This window comes from Anabrus simplex, chromosome 2, assembly GCF_040414725.1.
Source record: "Anabrus simplex isolate iqAnaSimp1 chromosome 2, ASM4041472v1, whole genome shotgun sequence".
Classification (NCBI taxonomy): Eukaryota; Metazoa; Arthropoda; class Insecta; order Orthoptera; family Tettigoniidae; genus Anabrus; species Anabrus simplex.
Genome location: NC_090266.1, coordinates 468,724,810 through 468,742,511, shown reverse-complemented (window position 1 = coordinate 468,742,511; position 17,702 = coordinate 468,724,810). Strand labels below are relative to the sequence as shown.

General features: G+C 39.7%; 1 protein-coding gene across 2 annotated transcripts in view; it reads left to right on the top strand.

The window, feature by feature from the left end:
* Window positions 1–17,702, top strand: part of PlexB (plexin B) — a 1,268,238-nt gene that overhangs the window by 512,685 nt on the left and 737,851 nt on the right. For both annotated transcript variants that reach the window (XM_067140856.2, XM_067140855.2), the window contains exon 4: window positions 8,797–8,925. In XM_067140856.2, coding sequence (XP_066996957.2) covers window positions 8,797–8,925 — 129 coding nt within the window. The remainder of the gene's footprint in view (window positions 1–8,796; window positions 8,926–17,702) is intronic.

Below are 17,702 nucleotides of genomic sequence, written 5' to 3'. Positions count from 1 at the left end.
AAAATCAAGAATAACGGCCGGGAGGAATCCTCGCGCCGACCTCACGACACTTCATAATCTGCATGCCTTCGTGCTAAGCAACGGTCGCTTGAGAGGCCATGGCTCTTCGGGGCTGTTGCAGCATGGGTTTAAAAAATAAATATAATTGGAAATAAAATGGCCATATCTTTGAGGAACACAATCCTAGTGTTGCTCACTACCGTAGTTTATGTGGCAGTTTCAAAATCTAAGTACGTAAAAAGAAAGCAGTGTGACGTTAAAAAGATGTACTAAACCGGGAAAGAAATCGATACAGTAGTCATTTTCCCCTCTCCCTGTTTCATTGATTAACGCTGGATTGGAATACACAAATTTATGTGAAATGTTCACAGGAATTATTCTTTCTGGTAGCCTACACAATTCCAAATGAGGGCGGTGGAAGTATGGTTCCTTAGCAGCTTCTTACCGTAACGACTGAGGTTTGAATCCCGGGAACTGCGAGATGAGGTTTTCAATTGAGAAACCACAGAGCTTCATGTAGGGGATCTGATCTTGAAGCCTAAAACTCAAAATGAACTAAGGTGGCTCCAGTGGCTCTAGGAATAAATATGATATTCTAAAATTCTCCTGTACATAATGCTACGCAAGGGTGGCATTACTGAATTTGGGGGCTTGGCAGCCGACTGGTATTGCCACTGGCTTTTCACCAAGGTGGGCGCGATTCGAATCCCTACGCATGAAACTGAGATTTTAAAAATTACCTTTCATGTCCTTGTGGTTCGGATTCCGCGTAAAGGTGGAGGTCCTGTGGCTATGATCATGATATCAACAGTGGAGTAAAGCTTGTTTCTTTTTATTAGCCTGATTCAATCAGAGAATCTATTACAGTGTATAAAGGAGCCCTCGTTATGACCATGTGTAGGATCGTTGTAGTCAAAATACCGTAAGATTCAAATTCCTTCCCCTCCAGGAATTTTGCTCCATACAAAATCCTTTGGTGAAGGTAAACGTTGCTTCGGAAGATCTTCTTGATAGCATACGTCCCATTTCATGATGATGATGATTGAGTGCATATGAACAAGAACTTAAATGCTAGCCCGGTGTGACAGCCTCGCTTTACTCGTGCAGGTTAAGCCTGGAATGCTCTCACTCGCAGCCAACGCATTACCACATTTTATTCGAGTGCCTGTACAGACTGATGCACCTTTGGTAAATATTCTTCTGTTAAAGATTTGAGGTGTTCCTTTCATGTGACGTAAAGTATTTAAGTTCTTTGGAGATGTGAGAAGCTCCTGCAACTCTCTCTACATATGGAAGGGTTTATCGCTAGCTGTAGTTGCACGAAAGATCGTAGTTACTGGCCTCTCCCGATAATTGAATTGCACTTGAATTGGTCGTTCGGAGAAGGGTACAGGTTCACATTTCCTTGAAAAACACTTTTCGTATATTTGTGTAGTTTTTATACAGACGCATTGATTGGTTCACATGGAAAAAAAAACATTTCATACATTTCCTAAGTGCGGGATGTAGAAAATTGTACATTCCTTTCGAGGAGGCATACATCCCACACCTAGAGATGTAACAGTGTCCAAGTGAATAGGCGGACTCTCAGGAGCGTCAGACAAATCGCTTTGTTGTAACCTACTGGTCTTCGTCCGGCTTTACCAACACTGATTGACTTCGAAGATTATAACGCAAGACTTCCAATTGATATTCAGGAGATCAGTGACATATGGAAATTGTTCCAGTATATTGGTGACAGGTATATTAGTTTATGCCGTGACATTGTGAACAACTTCCGAAATATTGAGAAAGAGCACTGCCAGAAGAATCATTCTGATCATCTTAAAAAGGAGCTATTCACAGCTTTGAAAAAAATAATGTACAAAGCATTCAGGTTATATAAACTCTTAAGTTTACATTGTAGTGGTCATGATATTCGAGAAAAATTTCATCCAGGGGCATTACGTTTCCAGATGTATTATTTTTAGGTACCGGTAGTTCTATGTTTTATAAATGCCATAGGGTTACTGAAAAGAGAAGTTATAGTAGTAAAATATCGTTAAAGACAAATTTAAAGACAGGGATGAAAAATGTTCAGTTCACTGGGAAAAGGGTACACCTCATGAGAATAAAAAAAAAGATGTTTTTCCCTTCGTGGATAGAATCTAAAATCATTGTTGTGTGATTGGAAGCCCCTTTACTTGTTATAAGCAATGCCAAAATGCAACTTTGATTGTTATCTCATTCAGCATTTATTCAATTTCTTGTCCTTCCTGTAAAATTTACGTTTTTGGACATGTGCCGTTTTCCAAAGGACTGATTCCCTTCCTTTTCTCTGTTAGAAAGTTTCTTTCTTTTTATCTGTCACTGGAAAACAATTGGCACACCAGGTGTTGTTGTGACATGCTTTTGTTGGAAGTTGCACTCAGCCACTCCGTATGCTCATCATCTAATTGGGAAGTAATGATATTTGTATATTAACAGTTGTCAGCAGTCCACCTGGACTGACCACTTGTCATTAGTATTACATGAAGTGGCATCCCACCGAGTTCTGCGGAACAATTTAGGTGTTCTCCAGCCACATACGCGTTATGCCACTCTAGGGACAAAGTTTTGGTTCACGAGAACTCTGTAGACCTTCATTCCACACTAAACCTATCCTTTTATTCCTTTCAGGGACAAATGCCTTCTCTAATAGATTTGTTTAATAACTTGGTTTACGTCGCACCGACACAGATAGGGGTCATGGCGACTATGGGCGGGAAGTAATCGATCGTGGCCTTAAGGTACAGCCCTAGCATTTGCCAGGTGTGAAAATGGGAAACTACGGATTAAGGATTGAGGGAGTACCAGTGGCTGCGTGACACATACTTGAATTTTATTCTCTAGAGTGCAGCAAGTAACTAGTACAATTCAAATTGCTTTATATTCCAACCACTAGAGAACAGCGTCGCAACAAGACCCCTCTGCGTCGGTGCAGCGTAAAACAGATGGCAAAAGAAAAGTTACCTAAGTACTGTAATCATTCTATATTGTGTACTAGCATTTGTACCCGTTCTTCGCACTCTAATTTGCAGTGGATTACATGTTTCCTCCAAGAATTTATACGAAGTAACATGGCTCTATTCACACGTTTAATGCGACATCTTAAAATGATATTTTCCTACGGTAGCCCGGGTCAGTAACGAAAATATGATTAAGCTGAACAAATTCGAAAGAAAATGACGATTTTCGAATTTATTTTTACGAAATTCTCCGTGGTTCTCGGGTTGCATATTGTATGTTTGACCACTTGCTCGGCGCTCTAACGTTGATGATACACATGAATTTAATTTCCTTTTCCTACCATTACCACCAATGTTACCACCAATTATACCATTTAATATCCCATTTCTGTATTCTACCGAAACTAACGAACCAGTAAAATTCAAGAGCGCAACTCTACTCATTAGTAGCATTGCTGATATCTCAGTATGTCGTAGTCAAAGGACCGCAGATATTGGAGGACATGTGTTCAGCGTGACCAGCGTATATAAGATTGCTTTTGAGTTGCTCACACTAGGCTGAGACAACCCCATTCCACATTCCAAATCTCATTCCAGCATTGAAATCCTTGGGCGATATTTAAATCAAAACCGGGACCTCCGACAGGCACGCTATCCCTACGCCACTACAGAGCATAGTGTACAATTAAAACTTGTTCTCACAATAAATGAATCTAAGCTAAGTAATCATAAGTAACCATAGTTAATCGAATGGTAGAATTGAAGAAGAAGTTATGTTGTACCATAGATGTACATTGCTATTTATTTATTTATTTATTTATATTTATTTATTTATTTATTTGTTTACAATTATTAGCTTTACGTCGCACTGACACAGATAGGTCTTTAGGCGACGATGGGATAGGAAAGGGCTAGGAGGGGAAAGAGTGACCGTGGCATTAATTAAGGTACAGCCCCAGCATTTGCCTGGTGTGAACATAGGAAACCACGGAAAACCATCTTCAGGGCTGCCGATAGTGTGGTACGAACCCACTGTCTTTCGAATTCAAGTTCACAGCAGCACGCCCCTAACCGCACGGCCAACTCGCTGGGTAGAAGTGTATCATACTACCATTTTTGTGGACTTTAAATGGGAAGCAGTGGAATAAATCTTGAAAGTTGAATCGAAACTACCTGCCTTCCGAACTCAAACGATATCATTTAACATATCACAAAATGGTTGTTCAACATCCATGGCTAAATGGTTAGCATGCTGGCCTTTGGTCACAGGGGCCCCGGGTTCGATTCCTGGCAAGGTCGGGTATTTTAACCATAATTGGTTAATTCCACTGACACGGGGGCTGGGTGTATATGTCGTCTTCATCATCATTTCCTTTTCATCACGACGCGCAGGTCGCCTACGAGAGTCAAATCAAAAGACCTACATCTGGCGAGCCGAACTTGTCCTCGGACACTCCCGGCACTAAAAACCATACGCCATTTAATTTTTTGTTGTTGTTGTTGCACAAATTAGCCAAACCCATTATTGTGTTGGCTATCAAACAATTGCTGTAAACGCAGTTTTGCTATTTGTGGATTATCAGTATCGCTAATGACTGTAATGACTGTTTTTTGAAGAAAATATTCCTGTGGTACATAATGCAATAATAATAATAATAATAATAATAATAATAATAATAATTGTGAGAAACATACCAACCACTAAGACGCAGTGAGTAAGTAGTCTGGGTAGCCCCAAGGGAGCTGGAGCAAATGAAAATTGTGACTTTATATTCTGAGTGAAGGCGGGTTCCTCGTGGTATCCGCTTCTCTGCAGTATATATACGATGTCCCTCTTTATCTGCGAGGGAGATACAGCTAGATGAACGAGCGATTTCTTAACTTGAGATATCGCAGTAAAGTTCACCTCCAAACCCAACTCCACCAACGTCTACTTCTCTCGAACAAAATTGCTGACAAAGCTACGCTTGCCGAATAAGATAGTGCGCGATGCTTGGTCATTGACGATGCTCTGCTGCTTCCGGCGACTTTCACCAAAAGTGTTGCAATTCATTTAAGTCGATTGCCAAGAGAGTTGGGAGTGTCAGGCTGTTCAGAGGAGTGCAAACAAAGTAGCGACCACAAGTATTCTGAATTATCGGCTTGATCATTGACTCACTCATGCGCGCGCATTGCTTGTTGTGCTATTGTAGATGATGGTAATAATAATAATAATAATAATAATAATAATAATAATAATAATAATAATCGTTTAACGTCCTTTCTAACTGCTGACAGCCTTAATAGTTGCCAGTATGTTGCAATTTTGTGCCCAGGAATTCTTTAGCATACTGGAACATCAAACCCATTCTCTAAGGTACTGAAAGCCAAGGAATGACTGCGCCACTGAGGTCGAAAAATCTCAGAAGGAACCTAAATCTAGCTTGAACTGCGAGATGAAATTGATTTCAGTGCCCGATTCCTTGTACGTCTATCTGGAGGTTGACTGATCCGTACTACCGGTATCTTTGGTATTGTTCGTGGTTTACCTTTCGACGCTGCAGTGTTTGGCGCAGTATTTGAACATTTCCGATTTGGGCTGGTAAAATGGTAAACAGTGGCCCGAGTTCGATAAACCTGATGAGCCTTCAGTATCGTTCATTATCTCAACTTTTAATTTAAAATAATTTATCGGTTTTTTTAATCAACATGAGCCTCGTGTGATTACTGCAGGGTATATGAATACTATCTAATACTTGATGCATTTTTTTAATAACTTGGATTATATGTAGTTAGGATGGGGTAATTTCGTCTCGGAATTGTGAATTTTAGTGGTATCCAGGCCTTTGCTTTAAGTGCGTGAGGGCCGATGACCTTAGATGTTAGGCCCCTTTAAACATCAATCATCATCAGTATCATCATTTTAGTGCGTGCTCACGGAAATTAGGAAAACCCGTTAGGTGTGCCACTGCCCCTATAATTCTTGATTCAAAGCCTACTTTTACCCGACATCCACGTAATTGCGAGAGTATGAATAATGACCAAGTGGCTGCGCGATACGTGTCACGTAGCCGTCAGCTTGAATTCGGGAAATAGTGGCTTCGAAACCCACTGTCGGCAGCCCTAAAGATGATTTTCTGTTCTGAACACGGTTTTCTGTTGTTTCCTATTTTCACACCAGACAAATGCTGGAGCTGTACCTTGATCAAGGGCACGGTCGATTCCTTCCCCACGGAGCAAGTGGCTGTGCGGTTTGGGTCATGTAGCTGTCAGCTTGCGTTCGAACCCCACTGTCGGCAGCCCTGTAAAAAAGATCCCTCCCACTTCTAGCCCATTCCTATCCTATCGGCGCCATAAGATATATCTCTGTTGTTGCGAAGTAAACCAAATTGTACATAAATAAATAAATAAATAGAATAAAAATAGAATAATTAAATGACGACTCACACCAACTTAAAAACTTTCCAGTCTGTCAGACACACAATTACAATATAAATGATAACACTATACCGTAACTGTAAAAAATACTCAGTATTAAACAAAGAGTGGCATGTTTCGTTCTATAAGAACATCCTCAGATTCTATCAAATCATCAGGCATATGTGTAGGCTACAGTATTGTTTACGTTGCGTAAACTTGTCAATGATTGATGGGTTTGATGATAATATGAACAAGTATTAACAAATAATTATTGCGTTAGTATTCAATCTTCACCGTATTAACTTAATGAAATACTTCTATATTTACCTAATATGCCGAAGCGTTGTCCGTTGTTTTCAAACACTCTTCGACAGTCATTCTTTGTTTAATAGTATGTAATTATTTTATTGTAATTGTGTGTTTGACAGACTGGAAAGCTTTTAAGTTACATTTAACGAAGTCGTCACTGGAAAATATCCTTTCCTTCTTAACAAAGTTTGAGGGAGGAAGGATTGGACCTCGCGGTGACATTGTCCAGTATGAGGCAATATTGAGTTTAACCCTTATAGTACCAGTCGCTTATAGGTGATGTATGCGAGGAATGCCAGGCTTATTTTTAAGAAATTGCAATGTTTCAGTAAAATCATTATTAATTTTCTTATTATTGAAGATATACCTCCGAAATTTTAACTTATCCTAGAAAAGGAGGTTCTTTACATGTTTTTAAATTCACAAGCTAGATTATATTAACGCTATAACATATAAAAAATTATTAGTTTAACAATTATCAAAATGAAAATTGAAAAGTCAAAATTGAGATAAAGAAACACAAATCAAAATTAAAATTATGCACTGAAAAATATTATTGTCTGCAGATGCATGCTCTTGGTTCACTATTTGCAAAATTTCAATAACCTAGGCAATAAAGTTTCTAATTTAAAAAATATTTTATGACCGGGTGTTTCGAGATACAGCGGGGAGGGCTCGAACCGGATGTCATTTCCAACTGAAACTTCACTGTACACTGTATTATGCATATAGGCATTGTTGTCATTACTGCCTGCATCACGGCCTACACTGTTTTCATTTCCGTCACTTTCCGAATCAGCATCACTGTCACTTTCACTAATGACAATACCACGAGGTTTATTGTACTGTGGAATATCATCGCTGCATTCACTTCCTCTCTTTGAAATAACATCACCAACATCATTATTACATGACCCTGATATAGCTACATTTTCATCAGACTCAGTATAGTCGTCATTGGCACAGACTCTTAATATATTCAGCTAAATCGTCATCATTCTCCAACACATCGCACGCGGCAGAGGCGGCCATTTTCCTACTCACAAACTTTTACGGTGTACAGAATATAGGTCGCATTGATAAAATCATATCTCCGTAAATAAAGCGATTGGCGCGATAGTTGTGGTAGATTTAGAAACTACAGGTTCCGAAGAGTCTAGATCACCTGCTTTGTGCTGCTATATGTCCGGAAACTAAGAATTACAAGCAAATACAAAACTGCTTGCGTAAGGAGCGCTATTGCGTTCCCGGCAATTTTCGCTCGCTCGCCGAGGAACGCTTTTGCGCTCTCTGGTATTCTAAAGGTTAAACACTCGCTCTGATATTGATAGTCGCCCGTTGCTTATCATGGTGGTGGGTTAAAATAACCCCTGCCGCCATCCTAGGACATATTTCCTAATCTTCGACATTTGTATATGCGTGGAAGTTTGCGGAGATTCATGATGCAAGTTTTTTGCCCATAAAATGAAGTATCAATTGCAAAATAAAATGTCTTACCCTTAGAATTACTGTATGTAGTTGGGGTATGTCAAATTAAATTAACCTTATTTCTGTACGGGTGGCGTGCTCGCCTCTTACCCAGAATCCCCGGGTTTGATTTCCAGCTTGTCCAAGTATCTTAATCCTAGACTAAGGGCTGGAACAATGTTCACTCAGTCTCGTGAGACCAACCTAGGAGTTGTCGCATACGATAGGCAGCGAACTCATTAAAAAAAACAAGCAGTGCAACTGAGGATGTCATCACCCATATCTGTTGGTCACCTGCCTGGGCAGCACTCGTCTGGTGTGGTCTTTGGTTGTCACTAATTTCAAACTCTTTTTCCCCTGTTTTTCTTATTCAAAATTGTAAATTTCTCGCTTTGATATTGTGTGGTATGTTAAGGTTTCTCAATTTATTGTATACCCTCAACATATGTGTTTTATGTTGCTCTTTACTGTATTATTGTTGATGTAGCAATTCTGTTGTACATACATGCATACGTACGTACGTACATACATACATACATACATACATACATACATACATATTTACGTACGTACGGTACATGTGATAATAAAAGTGTTATAATATATTTGCTGATTATAATTTTCCGTGCCGCAGGTACTGCTGTCAAGCACTGGTGTGGGATCGGAGTATGAAGTGGTAGCAGTGGATCCAGGACGAGCCATTCTGCCAGACACAACCATCTCGCCCCAAGGGGACTATCTCTATGTGCTTTCTGTCGGCAAGGTAACGTTATAAGTTTATTACTACTGCTTGATACTTAGCTGATGATGATGATAATAACACTGTTGTTTGAGTCATCAGTCCAGAGACTGGTTTGATGCAGCCTTCCTTGCCATCCTAGTATGTTCTAAACTTTTCATTTCTACGTAACTACTACATCCTACATCTGCCTTAATCTGCTTGTCATATTCATACTTTGGTCTACCCCTACCGTTCTTACTGCCTACACTTCCCTGAAAAACCATCTTAAAGGTCCTGGGTGTCTTAAGATGTCGTCAAATTTAACCAAATTGATCTCCTCTCACCAATTGGATTCAGTATCTCTTCATTCGTGATTCGATCTACCCATTTCACCTTCAACATTTTTCTGTATCTCCACATTTCAAAAATTCTCTTTCTTTCTAAGCTAGTTATCGTCCATGTTTCCCTTCCGTACAGTGCCACGCTCCATTCGAATTTCTTCAAAAACATCTTTCTAATTTCTTTATCAATGCTCGAAGTGAGCAAATTCCTTTTCTTAAAAAAATCCCTTCCTTGCTTGTACTAGTCTGCATTTTATGCCCTTAATTCTGCCATCGTTAGTTATGTTAATGTCCAAGTAACAATATTGGTCTACTTCCTTTAAGTCTTCATTTCCTAATCTACAGTAATATTACCTGCACCACATGTTTTCGTTCGACTGCACTCCATTACTAGGATTATGCACAAGTTTTTGCCGGTTTTGTGGTAAAGATACACGTAATTTTCAAGGGAAATTCATTTTTTGTTTATTCAAAATATTGGCCATCTGCTTCAACCAGTGGCGTTCGGTGAACACATTCGTTACCCCAGCTGCAAAAATGTCTTTTTAATATAAGCATTCGTAGCCCCACTACACTTTCTAAAGTCAGTGTTACCATTTAATAAGGCTTCATTTTTTCGTGGAAAGGTCTTTCAAGAATATTTTCAACCACACACTCGCAAATATTTCAAAATTAATATTCAAGGCAGTGATTACACCATCATAACTTAATATATAGCAAATTTTAAATAATGTACTTACAACTTCACCCGGTGATGCTTCGTGGTTTTCACAAAAATACACTGGGATTAATTATTTGTTTTTAACTTAAAAAGTCTAACCTAAACTGAATCGGATACATTTAATTGGTATTTTACCGTCGTCGAGGAGCCTCCGTTGTTCAGACGGCAGCGCGTCGGCCTCTCACCGCTGGATACCGTGGTTCAAATCCCGGTCACTCCATGTGAGATTTGTGCTGGACAAAGCGGAGGCGGGACAGGATTTTCTCCGGGTACTCCGGTTCTCCCTGTCATCTTTCATTCCAGCAACACTCCCCATTCTCATTTCATAACATCTATCAGTCATTGATAAATCACTTTGGGAGTGGCAACACCATCGTACTAATAGCCTATATATGATTCGTCCATTCCTTCCCTGACCCGGTCAGTGACTGGAAAACGGATTGTAGGTTTTCATTTACCGTCGCCGAAGTTTTATAGTTTCACTCGCTTAATGGGTGTACGTGCATCAACGACGAACGAGGGAAAATATTCGTAATACGTTATATTTATGAAGAATGGCACAGAACTCACGAAAACTTCATCTATGATCCAAGAGGATCATGCACAAAATCACTAGGCCTGTATACCACCATCACAGACAACCAAATACAAAATTATTTTATTTCGCGCTTAGCTCTGTGTTCATGCTGGGCAACCTAAATATTTTTCTGCGGCTATCGGAAAACATACTCTACACGTGCCATCAATGAATTGCTCGAAAAAACTTTATACATGCCGAAATCCAAAATAAAATATATTCTTCTGTATTACAATTGGTTTCATAAACTGGCTCTAATTTTATTAGCAAGACGATGTGCAAATGACTATACTGTTAACATGTTGATATATTTCTTGTAGTCTCTAGTGTGTGGCGCTGAACACTTCGAGTGTCAAGTATTAAAACTGACACAACTTACCTAAGCTAGCTGGCCTGTCGCCGTAAATTGCTGTCGGGGGAGGGTTCACAGCCCCGCCCCGTTCCAGAACAAGGAGGCTTCAAGTGCATGCGTCAACCAAGCGACTTACATTTCGCTGGGGATAGCTCTATATCGCGCCGGCAAGGAAACCCAGCTCGCTGGAGAAGCTGAACTGCGGTAGTGCGAGCGGATTGTCGAGACAGCTGTACTTGGCTTTGTTTTGTAAACTTTATAAAAAGCGTTCTAAGGAATAATAAGAAAATGCAAATACAAAGTTATTTACCCCAGCAGCGCTGGGGTAGATGGGGTTCAATGCACGCCAGTGGCTTCTATTCACGTCGCCCATCTTTCAGGTAAGTTATGAATACTATGCCAGATAAACTGCTTGTCTTTTACGGAAAGCCATTCGTCGATCCATTTTCTAATTTCCTCGAAATTGCTGAAGTGCTGCTCTGCGAGCGCGTGCCCCATTGATGCGAAGATGTGATAGTCAGATGGCGCCAGGTCGAGCCAGTACGGCGGGAGCGGAAGAGTGTACCATCCAAGTGATTTCAAGGTGTCTTTCACTGGTTTTGCTGTGTGAGACGACGCATTGTCGAGTAACAAAATCACTTTGCCATGTCTTCTGGCCCATTCGGTCGTCTTTCCGTCAATGCGTGATTTAAAGTAATCATTTGTTGGCGATAATGGTTTCGACTGCAATTGCTCGTCTTCGCACTTTTGTGGTCTCTCAGAGCGAGCACTGTTTTTCACATTAAAATCACTACGCTTAAACTGTCGAAACCATGTCTCACATCTTCTAATCGATGGAGCGTGTTCGCCATATGTTTCTACCAGCAAACGATGACTTTCCACAGCCTTTTCCTTTTGATTAAGAAAAGCAATGCGTGCCGCAAATGTTCTTTTTCAGGCACAAACATCGACATTTCGACTGAACGATACAACACTGACGCTGGTGTTTGGCGGACTCAGCTTATGTGTGTTGGTAGATTAATGTCAAACGAACAGACGTATGTGTCAAATTCACACGCTGCGTACTGTTCGCTGGTGCCATCTGTTCGTGAAAGCGGAATGACTTATTCATACACCTGGTACTTTTGTTTTAGACTTATTTATTTTCATCTTGTATTCCTTTCCCAAGACTGCCCATACCATTCAGCAATTTCTCCAGATCTTCTGCAATCTTAGATAAAATAACAATATCATCGGCTAATCTCTGGGTTTTGATTTCCTCACCTTGGGATTGGGGTTCCCTTTCCAAATAACTCTTCGATTTCCTTTACAGGCCGGTTCTATATAAACATTGAAAAGGCGAGGGTAGCTTTCAGCAGTGTAACAGTATCAACACAGCTAAGCCATGCTAAAACACAGCTAAAACACTTATATTGATATTAAAAATTTACTCATTTGGGACAAATATTTCAGGTTCCCTATTGGAATCAACATCTGTATCATCAGACCATATCAGTCAATCGTCCAGACTGCCGCCCTTGCAACTTCCGAAATGCTGCTACCCCTATTTCGATAGTCTGGTTTCTCGACAGATACCCATCCGATATGGTTGCACCTACGGCTCGGCTATCTGCTTCATTGGGACGCGCAAACCTCCCAACCGCGGCAAGGTCACATGGTTCGCAGGGGAGGGTAATAATAATAATAATAATAATAATAATAATAATAATAATAATAATAATAATAATAATAATAATAATACATCATTTATTTACCTTTATTGCGCCATTATGGTGTACTCTGCAGATTGTGCAGTAAGGTGAAGAATATTTAAAAATTCCCTGACCTTATGTTAACACACTTTTATCTGAGAGAGAACCCTAAAATGGTCGCTCAGCTTCGTAATTAAGTAGGATAGATGAAAAATCGTATTATTAAGAGGATATTTTCTTCCTTCATTTCGATCTATATTCATAACAGGAGGCGTCCAATATCTAAATTCACGGTAAATATCTACTAAAAGATTCCAATGAATTTTCGTTTTATGACAAACGCTTGGGAGCTTTAATAAGAAGAAGTCCCACAGAATAATTTTGAGATAAGCTACGAGCAATCTCCCCGTCTCCCAATGTTTTTCTTTCGTTTAAGACTTGTTTGTAATACCTCCATACCGCGTGACCCCTCTGGCAGAAATAATATTTCTTAAATGCAAATTCTAAAGATGTCTTTTTCACTTTTATCGCAAAATATACGATTTATTGCAGAAATAGTAGCTAATGATCATGAAAAATTTACAGTTGTAAATCAACCATATTTATGATAAATCTTGTACGTACGTACCTGTAAGTCGCATCACATTTCGTGTTTATCGTTAATAACAAATACACCACCTGCCTAGGTCATAGTACTTGGGTACGATTTTCTTGCGGAAAGGCTAAAACCTTCAAGAATGTGAAATAACTAGAATATTTATTTCCAATTATGACGCCAAAATACTTCCATGAGTAAGGTGATCGAAATGTATTAGACATCGTGCACGAAGGTAAGTTTCACTTCAGATAATCTATATTATTATTATTATTATTATTATTATTATTATTATTATTATTATTATTATTATTATTATTATTATTATTCCCATAGTTAGACATGTTTAGTGTAACGAATATCTTCTAAATGTAAACAGGGCCGATGACCTTAGATGTTAGGCCCTTTAAACAACAAGCAAGCATCTAAATGTAAACATACAGTAGTTATGAACGATATCCTTCATCTAACAAAAGGTATAATTTAGAATATTTACAGAATGTTGAGACTACGGATTAAATATCATGAAGAACGTCAAGCTGACAGTTCTACAATCATGATATAATGCTAATTTAAATTACAGGAATTTCCACCTGTCTCTGAGCTATTTGGTATTTATACTACGTTAAACAATAGGGTAACTTACAAGTAACTAAAATTATTCGCAACGTAGTCGATTTTGTAATATTCTCTTGGAACAATCTGCATGCGTGCTAAAATACTGTATGTAAGATTGATGCAGGTAACGCATTCCGATTTTCTACTTTTAATTATCAACTGTTATCTGCAACATATTACTTCCACAAAATGTTAATCTGTAACTGAAATATGTATCCACATATTTGATGTACTTCTACTGAACTAATTGCTATAGTTAGAGTGAATAGTTTGCCAAATGATTATGACATTAATTGACTAATTGTAGAAGAACTGTGCACAATACGTAAATTATATAGGCCGCAATAACCCTTTGTTGGTAATGAGTTGTTGTAACATGACCGTAGGCATTGTGTGTCTGCAGGGGAGATGTGTTCAGATTAAATGTGCGATTGACTGTATCACGCTTCCGGTTTTGACGGAATTTATTAACTGTTTATTTAGCGTGTGCCTGACATAACAGTCAGCAAAATATTCGCGTTCTGTATGTTCAGATACGTTTCTGTAGATACATAAAAATATACTGTATATCTTAAAATTTTTGAATGATTAAGGAAAACCAATCTGTCATTAAAGGAAAGCGCTGTATAAGAATAAAGGATAAAGAAAGAAAACGTACGAGAATATTCGTGTGTTCTGTGAGGAGGTCATGAATAAAACGAGTGCAGTAAGAGCATGAAGAGGCAGAGCGAAATTAGTTGACTAGGAAGTCTAAATTGAAATCAAAAGCGGAAAAGCGATTTCACCCAATAGCCAGATTATAAAAAAGGCTTGGAATGGGCAGGAAGATCAGACAAATTATTACTATAAAAACTATATAAGAAAAAAGCACTTCAAGGTAAGGAAAACAGATGATCAAATTACTGGTAAATATATTCATTAGAAGAATCCTATCACAGTTAAGTTTGCTGCGTTCTCGGCATAATTATATGCTTTCTAGGGAATTGGTGAATGAAACGAAAATGATTGAAGACATTTTCTTGGAAATTCTTATGATTAAGTCAAAACATGTACACAACGGCACTGTGACATTTGTCACTCTAAACAACAAACCTGACTTTGCTACATTGATAGAATTCTCTTGTATATTGTTTCAAAGTAAACGAATTGCTTCATGGACATCATCGACATCGCATATGTGCATACCTTAGGCTGCTTATCACTGACATTGACGACTAATTGACCGATGCACAGTCATCCACTTTGTTTAATCACCACTTTCATCAGTGAAACAAATGCTCAACATAATGACTCGATAATTTTTATCCCGGTTTCAGATCATCTCTTCAGTTTTCATTTCCACATCAAATTGATTTGCTCTACCACTTCATCATGATCAGTGAAATTCAATACTCATCGTAAAGTGCGGACGACAGAGCGAGTTCGCCTTGCGGTTAGGGGCGCGCAGCTGTGAGCTTGCATTCAGGAGATAATGAGTTCGAATCTCACTGTCGGCAGCCCTAAAGATGGTTTTCTGTGGTTTCCCATTTTCACACCAGGCAAATGCTGTACCCTAATTAAGGCCACGTCCGCTTCCTTCCAACTCCTAGCCCTTTCCTACCCTATCGTCGCCATTAGACCTATCTTTGTTGGTGCTACGTGAAGTCACTAGCAAAAAAATGATAATCTAAATCCTGAGTTATGCAGTGCATTGAAAAGAGTAAGTCTATTTTTAATTGTAGAGTAATATTTATTTTTATGTTGTAGTGGATTCATACGCGCCCGTTTAAAGAACTGCTGTGTACGGAAGTCTATCTCTGTCTACCGCGGGTAGGTGATTGACGCTGTTTTCGAACCGCAAAAAGTTGTAATCCAATGTATCGACCGCAACTCTGCTATGCATATCAGCGTGCCTCAATCCGGTATGCGTATACTGAAAGCACTTTTGACGACTCGTGTTAAAATTCCACTGTTGTATATTAGTAATCACATGGGACTCCTTTTGTCATTAATACATATTATCCTGTGGGAAGGTCCTTCGTTATAGATTAATAGATTTATTGTTTCAGCATGTATGATGTTCAGCTCATTGACATAGACTACAGTCATCCGACGAAAATCTCTGTACTGCTGGTATTGCAGGTCGCCATATCAACGCTTTACATGTTTTTCATGTTATTCTGGAACAGCCTGAGGAGTGTACACTCTCTAAGAAACTGTAGTTTATTTCTTTGGATAATATTTTGAGAAAAAGTGTTACATGGTTTTTTGTGCTAATGTGCATTCTAAAAAACCTCCTACTTCCCCATGCAAAATTAACAAAGAAAATCAGTGAAAAACTGCCAACTCGGCGGTCTAAGGTTAGCGAGCCTGCCTCTTACCCGGAGACCCCGGGTTCGATTTCCGACCAGGTCAGTGATTTTTGCCTGGAACCGAGGGCTGATTTGAGGTCCAATCAGCCTTTATGAGAACAATTAAGGAGCTATCTGATGATGGAGTAGAGACCCCACTCTAGAAAAGCAAGAATACGTGTAGAGAGATTCGTCGCGCTGACCACGCGTCACATCGTTATTTGCAGGCCTCAGAGCAGAGCAGCAGTCACCTGGTAGGCCAAGGCCCACCAGGGCTTTAGTGACATGGGGGTTCTTTTTTTACAATTTGTTTTACGTCGCACCGGCATAGGTAGGTCTTATGGTGGCGATGGGATAGGAAAGGGTGAGGAGTGGAAAGGAAGCGACCGTGGCCTTAGTTAAGGTACAGCCCCAGCATTTGCCTGGTGTGAAAATGGGAAACCACGGAAAACCATCTTCCAGGGCTGCCGACAGCGGGGTTCGAACCCACTATGAAGCAAGCTCACAGCTGCGCGCTTCTAACCTCATGCCCAACTCGCCCGGTGAGGTTTGGTTTGATGGTTCAGCTGTTGAGAATCCAACCACCCTTTGGGATGAGGCACAATTTTTAATCATTGTAAGCATTATCACTGGGATAATTAGCTACACCCTTCTGATTAGATTTATTATTATTTTATGGCTGCATATATTCATAATAACATATTATTTCCTTTTAAAAACAGCATTAACTCTCAAACTTTCTTTCAGACAGTTTTCTCTAAAATGTGGAAACAGGGACGTTATTATCATTATACTATGTTGAAAGTCCACACCTCGGCAAATTTCTGGAGGGACTGTAAAGTAGAAGGCGTAAAACTATTGGTACAGGACTCCGGGGTTTGACGCAACAGGGATAGGTTGCAACATTTAAGTTTAATTTGGAGGTTTCCAATCAAGTGCTCCCACACGGTAACGTTTCATGCAACTGTGCTAGAGCTTCTGTATGAGTACGAAACTCGGAGAACCGGTCGCTTTGTGTTGAATTCTGAGTCTTTGCTCATTTTTCTCCTCTGCGAGTACCGTTTTCTGACTTTATTTTATTTAGTATATAATATCGTTTAGAGTTATCTTCCTAGTTTTATTTGAGGACGATGGGGAAAATTGTTTTAGTTCAAAACTGCAATAAGTGCTTTAGCGTCTGTTGTGTTATTTGTGAATAACCGCCATTTCTGTCAACGGGTCACACGACCTCACTAAAGGGGACATCCTCGATTTTCGCAGCAGCATCTCCAGTTCTTTTGATCGGCCGGGTGGCTCCACATCTCTAATTCCAGCGCCCGCCGACCTGAATCAAGCATATGGGCTGACTCCTCGTTGGATGTCAGCCTCCCTACGGTCAATCACCATGACGACCACCACCATCACCACTACCTTTGCGACCCCTGCTCACATCTTCTCCTCCCTTTCCATCACAATTGTTAAGTCGTCTCATACATCGCCGATTTTATCAACCTCGTTTCACCCGCTACTTCCTGTTGATCCACCTCGTCTATTACATATTTCTCCCTGCTACTTCACTCGCCCGTCTACGTCTGTACCGCCAACCACTACTTCA